The 11,010-nt window shown below is 39.7% G+C and overlaps 1 protein-coding gene across 1 annotated transcript; it reads right to left on the bottom strand.

Moving 5' to 3' along the window:
• Positions 1-569: 569 nt before the first annotated feature.
• trim25l (tripartite motif containing 25, like) lies at positions 570-9,243 on the bottom strand. The gene is made up of 16 exons (XM_041782300.1): positions 8,623-9,243; positions 5,948-6,043; positions 5,609-5,842; positions 5,143-5,302; positions 5,018-5,050; positions 4,903-4,938; positions 4,756-4,800; positions 4,611-4,664; positions 4,470-4,517; positions 2,554-2,616; positions 2,167-2,364; positions 1,946-2,056; positions 1,788-1,823; positions 1,557-1,625; positions 1,385-1,450; positions 570-1,203 (listed from the first exon to the last, which is right to left on the bottom strand). Exons 1-16 carry the CDS (start codon positions 9,241-9,243, stop codon positions 629-631), a joined length of 2,445 nt encoding a protein of 814 aa, XP_041638234.1. The 3' UTR covers positions 570-628.
• Between the last annotated feature and the right edge of the window lie 1,767 nt (positions 9,244-11,010).

The raw sequence follows: 11,010 nt of genomic DNA, 5'->3' as shown, positions 1-11,010 counted from the left end.
TAAGACTAGCCAGGTGAGTTCAGGTAACACTTAGAAAATAGTCAGACTGAGCACAATATAACAAAGCTATACACAGGATAACAGTGTCCGTGGGTAAATTCTGTTATATGGGTTTGCCAGGCAGTTTTAGTTCTCCCAGTCTCCACTTCTTGCAGGTAAATGTCTACGTGCTGAATATGGTTAATCATTGCTCCTGATGATCTGCCACTTAATCTTGACACAACCTTCCCGACTTATTTACAAGACTGAGAAACAGCCAGCGAGATGTCTTTGGATCACTATGCTTGTTTACATCTTGGTAGTGGAGCAAGGAAATAAGGCCTATTAGCTAGAAGCTAATGTTCCTGCCAGGCTGGTGGCAAGCTGCGACACAACAACGGACTAACAATGTTGGCTAGCGGGTAAAAATATAAATAACTGTTCATTCACCAGAAATCCCAGGCGTACTAGCAAGGATGCTAGTACTTAATACATTTAGTAGGCAAATCATTTCATAGTCTTTCATTAAGTGCCTTTAATAATGAAAAAAAATGGATCTGGTGCAGTCAAGATGATTGAAAATGTTCAGTCATTGTGCCTCCAATGGGTTTGATCACCTTGATTACTCTAATGTGTATTATTAATGTTTTTACATGGGGCAGATCTTGATGCTGTCAGAACTGGCGCTAAACTGGCCAAGAGCAAAATCCAGACCCACCCCGACTCCACTTCCGACCCCGAAGGCAGCGTAAAGCGGCTGGGTGAAGTTAGCACAGAATGTATGAAGGTGCGTCATGCTCTCTGCCACGCTGTAGAAGGACAGCGTCCCTGCAGACAGGTCCAGGTAGATACCGAGGCGGGGGGAGTAGGTGACCGGTATATCCCTCTTCTCGTTGTCGTGCATGGCTGAGCAGCAGGTGTCCGACAGCTCCAGCGTCCAGGATTGGGCGTTGTACCCGAGGCCTGATCTTGCATCTGAGCCCTTCCTGCTCAACGCCCCATAGGCCACACCTATGGAGGAGCCCCGCCCCCTCCATTCAACCTCCCAGTAACAGCGCTGACCGTACAGCGGGCTTGGGGACATCACCTGGGTCCAGCCGTCAAAACGCCTGGGGCTGTCGAGGTAAGGCTGTGCTGCCCCCTGCAGGGTGGCTTTAGTGTCGCCCTCAGAAAGAACCAGACGTTTGTGAGCCGTGTCTGGATCAAGGGTTAAATTTACACAGTCTGGGAAAGAGAGAATTTAATAATCATTACTCAAATCATCTTAAGAACTAAGAGAGATCTTGCCATAGTCAACTCCAGTCCAATTAAGGAGGGTTATCCTGAGATTTTTAACATAAGACATGATCATGGTTGTTTTCAGTTTCTTTAAAGTGAAAGTGAAAAGCTCAATTTTGATACTTACACTGTAGGAACTCCTCTCTGGCCCTCGGCTCGGGAGCCTGGATGCTGTCAATGTTGATTTCTCTCACTGGCAAAGCAAAAATGATCACAGTTGATTCATAAAAAGCTGCATTTTACCTCATCTAAGCTGCTTCAAATAAATGCAAGATTATAATAAAGTTGAATGAACTTACATGCAGGAAAAGCAGGAGTTTGGATCATGGTGTCAGGAGTTGGTGTGTCCAAGAAAAGACTGGGGTTGACTGTCCAGTGAGAAAGCATTGTTAGAGCCTTCTATATACAGTGTGTATTAAAAGTATTTACTCCCTCAGATGCTGTACCCTTTTATTGATTTTATAAACCAATCACATCTATGGCATTTTAATTTGGAAATGAGCAAATGTTTATTAAGACAGCTCTCTTACCGACTGTTGGTGTTTCAGGCACAGCGGCCATCCCCCCTATTGAGAGAACACAAGTCATACACTTAGTACTTTAACCCAGTAAACATGCAATTTGGCAATTTTCCCGCATACTTGAAGTGATTTTTTTAAAAAAAGGGTGGTAATAGGGTAGGTCTTACATGGGTTTCCTCCAGCAGACGGGGTGTTAGCTACTGGTGTAGCTGGGGTGGTGCCACGCCGATGAGAGCGGAAGATACTGCTGATGGACGCCATTCGACTGAAACCTGATCCTGTCAGAAAGAGAGACTGCAACTTTCACAAGGACATTTGTGTTTTAAAGCTGCAATACACATGTTTTACCAGGCAGTGGCAGCAGCAGTAAACATTTAGGTTGGTTTACCTCCAGTTGATGCTGGTGCAGCTGCTGGTGTTGGAGCTGGGGCAGGAGTCGGGGCGGCAGGGACTGGAGTTGGAGTAGGTGCAGGCGCTGCATGAGAGGAAGCCTGGCTCTGACTGGACCTGCTCCAGAGAGACTGGGACTCTCTGCGGCTGGGAGTAGGGCTGGGTCTGGGGCTGAGTCTGTGGTTGCTCTCCCTCGCTATTTGGGAAGACGTGTTACATGAGAGGGCCGCAAGGAAAACAGCTTACCAGAAATGTTTACTATATTCTAACTAAATGAGGTGTTGACATCAACACAAAAAGGTTTCTTATAGCAGGAAGTAGCCGTCATTATTACCAGGAAGTTGAGTTTTGAAATCAGAGCTTGTCAAAGAAAAAAAACTCCTACCAGTGTCTCTGTCGTCTCTTCTCAGTCTGTCTCGAAGTCTGGGTGAGTTTGTGTTTCCTCTATCTGCAACCAGGAAGAAGCATATCTTTAAACTCTCATTTTCTACTTTTCTATTCATGGCTGCAACACTTAACTGTGTGTTCATGTGATAACATTCATAGTAGTTTTCTAGATATTTTTTCAAGATATTTAGACATTATTAGGGAAAACCAGATTTGTTATTTGAGATGATAGGATAAATAAGAACAAAGATTTACTCATTAAAACTGCAAAATTAAATATTTTAATAATACGATACCTTGGGCTTCTGTACTTTGTAAATTAAATAAGCCAAGATCTCAATAAGAACATGATACGTACTCATCATTATGGCAGAAATTGAACAAAATAAAATACATTTATGTATGGTTGCTAAGGGTTTTCTTACTTCATGAGAAAAATAAGTCCACACCTCAAGAAAACAACCTAACTGTACCTGATATCACAGTAAATTGAGTTAAATATAATATATATGGATGTATGGCCACCTAGGGCTTCTATACATAGTCTGATAGTAAGACAAGATGTCAAGAAAACAACAAAAATGTACTCATCACAAAAAAGTGACAAAAATAATATAAAGATGAATGGCAGCTTAGGACTTCCATAACTCATTAAATTAGTAGTTGAGAAACCAACCAAAATTTACTTGATATATCACAGCAAAATTGGGTAAATTAAAATAATTGGATGCATGGCCCCGTTGGGCTTCCATACATCATGAGAGAAATAATTTGCAATCTCAAGAAAACAACAAAATTATATCTAATATCACAGCATAACGGAGTAAAATAAAAAAATATAGGTGTATGGTCTTAATGGACTTCCGTACATGATGAGAAAACATAGTTTTAGATCTCAAGAAAACAACAAAAATATATACCTAATATCACAGCAAAAGAGAAAAATATGTCATGAAATTTTACTTGAGATCTCAAGAAAACAACAGAAATATTCCTTATAAATAAATGATAGTGAAATAAAAAATATGGAGGTACTGCCTTTTGGGGCCTCTGTACATGATTAGATAAATACTTTTAGAACTCAAGAAAACACCAAAATGTTCAAAATATTTCAATAAAAGAGAGTAAAATAAGATTCATGGATGTGTAGCCTCTTTGGGCTTCTGTACATCATGAGAAAGTTAATTTGCGATCTCAAGAAAACAACACGAATACACCTAATATTACAAAATAAGAAAACAAAATATATGGATGGTGGCTCCTTTGGGCATCCGTAGATGATGAGATATATAATTTCTGACCTCAAGGAAACAAGAAAAAAAATGTTACATGATAGGGAAAGAAAGTAAATAAAGTATATGGATGCATTGCCTCTTGGGGCTTCCGTACAGCATGAAATTTGACTTGAGATCTCAAGAAAACAACAAAAATATACCTCCTAACAAAAGCGAGTAAAATAAAATGCATGGATGAATTGCCTTTTTGAGCTTCTATACATGTTCAGATAAATAATCTGGGATCTCAAGAAAACAACAGCAATGTATCTAATATTACAGCAAAATAGATAAAGATAAAATATATGGATTTACAGCTGTTAGGAGCTACCGTACATCTTGAGATAAATAAATCAAAATTTCTCAGTTGTAGCTGAGAAATGGAATTGATTAAAAATATATATATATGGCCTCTGGAGCTTCCGTACAGAAAACAAACAAAATGTTACCACTGTCTCTGGAGTATGGAGTAAAATTTTTTTTTAAATGTAGGTGTTTTCCTGCTATGGGCTTCCATACATGTTTTATTTTTCTTTTTAATGACTTACTATTTCCAGGCACACATTCATGGCCCACTAAAAACAGCTCTGTGAAGATTAAAAGGTTTAAAGGTTTTCCAACAGCACAGAAAAAGTCTCACCTCTCGGTGTGTCTCTGCTCCTCACGTCTGGACTTTTGTGGCCTATGCCTGAAATGAAAAGGTCACTGTGGTCTTTTAAAACTGTATGTTGAATTATGTTGTTTATTTTAGCATATAAAAGTAAATGCAGTTATGTAATACCAAGTCCCCGTCTGTCTGTGCTTCTTGATCCAACTGAGATGCTTGGTATGGAAGCTGTGAGACATGAAATCTATCATTTCTAACGACTCTGTTTTTGTAGCAGATGATTGGACAAAAAGATGTAGCGAAAGAACATGAAGCACACCTGGAGAGCGGCTGTTTGTGTTGCGGGAACCTAATCCGGAAAACACTGGAAAAGAAGCAGATCTGGAGTTAGGTCTGACTGGGGGGTTGTAGGATCACGGGATATGTAGTCTTCTAGTTCAGTTACATAAAAAATGAAAAGTCTCACATTTTAAAATCCCTCCTTTCTGTCCTGACCGCCTCGCTGAGAAGACAAAAAAGGGGAAGTTTACTCAAAAGAACAACATTTTATGCCTATATGGTAAATAAAAATGCGAACTTACAGTCTCCCAAAGTAAACAGTGTTGTGTCATTTACTGGAAGAGAAAAGATTGTGAGATAAAGATAACATTTCACCAAAGGAGATCTAAACTCGATTACACACTGATAGAAGAGTCATGTCGCCAACCTTGTTTGGTGATCTTTCCCAGCTCGTGGTTGCACATGTCCTCGATTTTCTCCCTGAGGTCCAAGATGACGTCTCTAACGGGCTCAAAAGAAGCTTCTGGGTTGACCACGACAGCGGGAAGGTCTCCAGACTCCAAGGGGCTGCACATGGAATCACAAGTCTGCAGGGAAAACACAACTTTTTAGCAATCATTAATTTTTCTCTCTTTGGAAAGGGGTATGGCTGCAGACCGGACATCTCAGATCACGAATTACTGCAAAACCTAGATTTTTCAACAGAAGGTTTTCCTTAAACCAGGGGTGCAGATGGTCTACTAAAAAGAGAATTGCCATAGCTATGTTTCTCAATGTGACTTGAGCCTAAGCTGACTTCAAGAGATACAGCCTCTTGTTTGTTTTCAGTAAGATCATGCCTCCCCACATCCAAAGCCTACAACTCAAGCAAGCCCAGATTGAAATTTACACACCTGCAGGTAGTAGATGTGGTCCTCGCAGTGGGCCAGGTCCTTCATCTCGGTGTCCCTCTTCCTCAGCACCTTGATCTCGGCCTCCAGGCTGTCAGACACCTCCTGAGCCTGGCTCAGCTTCTCCTGGTTGGCTTGCTCCAGCAGCTCCTCCACCAAATCCTGCAGACGCTCCACTGAGCGCTGCAGCTCCGACAGAGCCTGCTCCGTGTCGTCATGAACCCTGTGTGTGGAATTCTTTACACACAGAATAAGAGACAATACAGTATCTGAGTATGCTTTATACTAGTAGGATTTTTAATGTTTTAATTTTGGGAAAAGCGTGCACATGACCCAACTGACCTGCATCACATCCATCATCTTCTTCAGGTCTTTCAGCTCCTGCTCCCTCTCCTTTAGCCTCTGCTGATTCTCTGTCTGCATCTCTGACAGCACTTTCTATGAAAGCATGAGTAAAAACATGATATCAAAACATCTTTCTTTGTCAAACATAAGCACAAGGAAACAGCTGTACATGTGGCACAGAAGACAACATCAATAGGTGGAGCGATTTGTATGGACAGGAATGTTGTTAGGAATGTCCTCAACCTGGCTGGAGCCACAGTTCAACGCAAAAAGAGAGAGGAAGACACCTTAAATTAAACCCAACTTATTCTTTTAACAGTCGATGCCCTTTAGTCATATTTTAAATTAGCTTGCTATCAGTGCACACAGCTCAGTCAAATGGAGAGCTTCTTTGTTGGGATATAGTTCAACATTTTAACACCATTCTTGCAAGAAAATCAAGCTCTTTAATAGATCGTATTGTGTTTCTTCTTGTACCCATGTTATTTATAAAGCTAAATCTTTTGTAGCTATTTTAGCTCGAGTTAAACCCGTTTAAACCTGTTAGTTGACTTCAGAAATTTATGGTCGATTACTTAGATAATTACTTTATCCTGTAAGTAGTGTCAAGCTTAACTACATAAAATAATCTTAGTATTTTGACAAATAGCTACCATTTACCTACTTTAGGACTGATTTGCAACTGAAAACATCACGAATACACGTAAGGCACCATGCTAACATTAGCTTTAGCAAGAGAGAGGCCAAGCACAATTAATCTAAATCCTGAATAAACAAATAGATGGATATTATCAATATTACTCCATCATATGTCGTCTTCTGTTGTACAAGTTATGCTAATGCTACAGCTGTGTTTCAAGCACTTTTTCATGTTTTATATGGCAAGATGAACTTAGCAGCTAGCTTAACAGGCTAGCTCTCAGGGAGTCTCCAAGGATCAAAAACTATTATGGTGCCTTATTACACAAGTGTGAGAACTTTTTCATCAAAATTACATCAAAATATCTGACTTGTTTACCATATTTTATAAATATAATTTTGTTTCAAGAAGAATTTCAATGGAAATGTTAACTAAAGTATGACTTCAAGCTGTAGCAATTTAAGTTATGTTTAATCAAAGTACAAATTGTAGGACTAAACAGTGGGATAGTGTTACCCACATCTCTAATTACTGGCTGATAAATGCAGCAACCAGTCACGCAGGAGGGGGTCAGGGGAAATCCTGTTTTTACAAGATGCTATCTCGTAAAAACAGGAAAATCAAAAACAAATAAATTCCTGTTTTTACAAGTTACTATCTCGTAAAAACAGAATCATATGGAAATTAATAAGGGACTTAGAAGTGTGAATGCTAACATTAGCAGTTGCTTTACCTGGCAAAAGTTGATCAAGTCTGTTAGCCTATTTGTTTTCCAAGCACTTAGCAAAAGGAGGTAAGCCAGTCATGTTAACTAACATATTCCTCAATTTCATAAATGTATCCAACGATATTAAGTTAACGGACAGAGTGTTATTCATGTTTTAAGTACTTTAGCAGCATCCAGAAGAGGCTAGCTGGTCGTGCCAGGAAACAGGAAGTGCCACAAAGCTATTTTGATTAGTCAAAAATCTTAATGTTTGAAGATACAATACAAAAGAATAGTAAGTTTTGTCAAAAAAAAAAAAAAAAAAAAACCCAAAAAGGTTTATTTGACATTGTTTTGCTAGCTTGTGCCTCAGTGTTGCTATAAAGTGGGTGAATGCTAACACCACCAGTAGACTGACTGCAAAACTGGCTTTCAAATATGACTGGAAGAGGAAATAATTGAGACTTGTTGAATTTTATACACATGTACGCTGTAAGTACATAAGAAGTTGTTGAATTTTCAAATTAGTAATTGTTAATGCCGCTGTTGGGTTACCAAATATGTTATTTGTGTTGCAAGGACTTTAGCAGCTAGTTTTTATGACTAGAAGAGGCAAGCTGGTCATGCCAGCAAACAGGAAGTGTCCTTAAGCTATTTCAGGGGATTGTTCAGTGGTATTGTTTTGCTAGCTTGTGTCTCAGTGTTAGCTAAAGATGGACTGAATGCAACACCACCAGAGGAGTGAATGCCCAAAATTGGCTCTCAATTCTTGTTTTTTTTTTTTTCAATTCTTAAGATATATGTTTTGGTCTTTTTATGCCTTTATTTTAGAGATAGGCCGGACTACTTGCCAGATTTGAGTCCAGGCTATCTGCATACATGGGGCCTGGCCTAACTGCTAGGCCATCTGCACCCCAACATTGGCTTTCAAATCTGACCTGTTGCATATAAACCAATACCTAGTATTTTCAGTATCTATTGTTTTATATTTGCTGTTCAAACAGGAAGAGGAAACAATTAAGACTTGCTGAATCTTAAAATATGCACACTGTTAGTAGTAAAGCACTCACTAAACAACATAATCCCATGCCATAAATGGGCATATATGCCTAATTGGACATTATCTTTAAATATTTAATAATAATGTAAGACAATTTGTTTACTTACCATTTTAATACTAGGTCTTTAGTTCAGTCTATAAACACTAAAATTTGACATTGGATTACTCAAAAGTTACATCCTATAAAAGCGACCAATGGTCACCACTGGCCTTCTGTAGCTTGTTATCTGGTACCTTAGGGGAGAGTAGCATCCTGTCTTGCCTACCTGTCTCTCCATGCGCTCAGCCTTGGTAGACACACATTCATGGCCTTTGTGCATGTCACTGGTGCACAGCCAGCAGACGAATATTTTACACTGGCGACAGTAGAACTCCTGCAGGTACTTGTGCTGGGTGCAGATCTTCTCGGCCAGATTGCTCGTGGGTCCGATGAGCTCATGCTGCTTCAGGCTCTTCTTGGTCTGGTGGGGCTTCAGGTGGGCTTGGCAGAATGAACTCATACACACCAGGCAGCTCTTGACTGCCGCTCGCTCTTCTCCTTTGCACATGTCGCACAGCACTGCTGAAGAGGAGAGTCTGGGTTTGGGTTTGGAGGCGACACTACGGGCACTGCGCATGGACTCACGTACTTCACTCTTGTTGGCCCCTTTGCGGAGCTGCTCCACAGCTTCAGCCAGCATGGTGTTCCTGGACAGGGGTGGCTTGGGGCAGAAGGTTTGGCGGCATTGGGGGCAGCTATAGATCCCGCTTGGGTCGTCTTTGCTCCAGTAGTCCTTGATGCAGGCCATGCAGTAGCTATGCCCACAGGGGATGGTGACTGGATCTCTTGGAAGGTCCAAACACACGGGGCAGTTGAACTGCTCCTCAGTCCACAGTTTAGAACTCATTTTAGAGCAAAAGAAAGATGTAACTCAGAAGAAATAGAGGTACGGAGAGTAGGTTTAAAATCCAAACAGGACAGTGGAAGAGAAGGATCCAGAGACAGAAGGGAAATGCTGTTTCTGTCTCAGGTGAGAGCAGGGAGAGGTGAGCAGGGTGGGGCCAGAGCCACCAGGCAGGTCTAGCGGGGAAAACGGGTGTCGGTGGAAAACTGCTTAATGCCAGGAGAGAAAAGGTGTGAGTGGACGGATAATTCTATCATCTCAGACCGGTGGTGAAAGTATTTAAACCATTTCTTTGATTAAACATGGTCATACAAGCCAATCTAAAATCCTACAAACATAATGAGCTGGCCCAGAAGAATCCACGGGGGAATGTGACATTATTATGACATTACTTGTCAGCTTAGCCCGCCAAAAGTCCCATGTGGAATCCAAGAAATACGGACTTTCTACAGGCTTTAAGGATGAAACTCCACTGGAAAAGATGTGGGGTCAGCACTGCAACCATTCGACATTACTATCCAAAGTGCATTGAACAATAATGACTGCCTACATGTGAATATGTTTTAAAATGTCTCAGACTGGATTATTGTAATATGTTTATTTTTTTACAAAAATTATAAAATAAGGCAAGAAAAGTTAAGCTATCAAAGTAAACATGCCTTAAAATTCAGGGCTCCTTTTAATATTCATTGTCAATCTACAATAATATAGCATACAGTAGACACTAGGGGGCATTGTTTCACGCCTTTTGATTTAAGAGCGTTTGAGTTGAATGTTGTCCTTAACGTGTTGTATCTTAAAGCCCTGCTCGTACACATGAGGACATGACATTTTGGCTTTCCTACAACGTAGTAATAATTTCTGCTATCAGAATTTTAGAGATAATTGTCCAGAATGTCCATTGAAATTTAAGTAATTTACCTAAAATGTTTGGAGAATTTGAAATTAATTTTTCATAAATTTTCGTCGATTTATAAAATTTCTATTTTTAGTTTTTTTTTTCTTTGGAATATGCGGAATTAATTTGTGAATTTGGGGAATATGAAGCAAATAAGGCAAAGACGGAAGTACACAGCAGGGCACCCTCTTGTACCCATTGAACAGCGAGGCAGAGGCCCAAGTTTAGATAACTTTTCTTTACATTTCAGATTCGTACATATGAGGACATTACATTTTTGCTCTCCTACAATATTGTTCTAATTTATGCTGTTAGCATTTTTAAGATATTTGTCGGGAATTCCCACTGAGGTTTAGCTCAGTTTGCCTGAAATATCAGGAGAATTTGCTATGAAACTTGTAGGAATTTCCATCATTCATGTACTTGCAGGGGGATATGGCGGGTTTATTTGTAAATTTTAGGGGAATGGGAACTATGGGGGTAAGCAAAAAAAAAACAAAAAAACAAAACAAACAAACAAACAAACAAACAGAAAAAAAAACAAAAGAAAATGTAAAAACTATTTCCTGTTAAGGTCAAGGCTTAGCTTAAAATTTATCAGGCCCTCTTTACTCTAAATAAGTGGGAAAAACAAAAATGTGTTCCAAACAAAAGCCCATGTCTCAGGAAGATATCATCACGTTTTGATAAAGCTGGCGAATTTTATTTTGAAAGAAAAATTGCAACATACGCAAAAAAGATGTTTTGGTCGACAAGATCATATAACTAAAGACTTTTTGGTCAAAAGATAACTAAAATGAAGCATTGGTAGCGACATTATGTGTTCTTCATTTGTCACAGTACCCATATTTTCACATCTTTTCATATTACAT

Source organism: Cheilinus undulatus, linkage group 24, assembly GCF_018320785.1.
Source record: "Cheilinus undulatus linkage group 24, ASM1832078v1, whole genome shotgun sequence".
Classification (NCBI taxonomy): domain Eukaryota; kingdom Metazoa; phylum Chordata; class Actinopteri; order Labriformes; family Labridae; genus Cheilinus; species Cheilinus undulatus.
Note: the sequence above shows the minus strand (reverse complement) of the source record. Positions and strands in the feature narration are given on the sequence as shown.

Bases quoted from the DNA above. Each gene is read 5' to 3' on its own strand.
- trim25l (XM_041782300.1), bottom strand. From the start codon at position 9,243: ATGAGTTCTAAACTGTGGACTGAGGAGCAGTTCAACTGCCCCGTGTGT. The intron at 4,939-5,017 runs GTAAGTTCGCAT...TTGTCTTCTCAG, and splicing joins ACTGTTTACTTTGGGAGACT to CGAGGCGGTCAGGACAGAAA. The intron at 4,518-4,610 runs GTATTACATAAC...TTTTCATTTCAG, and splicing joins CACAGACAGACGGGGACTTG to GCATAGGCCACAAAAGTCCA.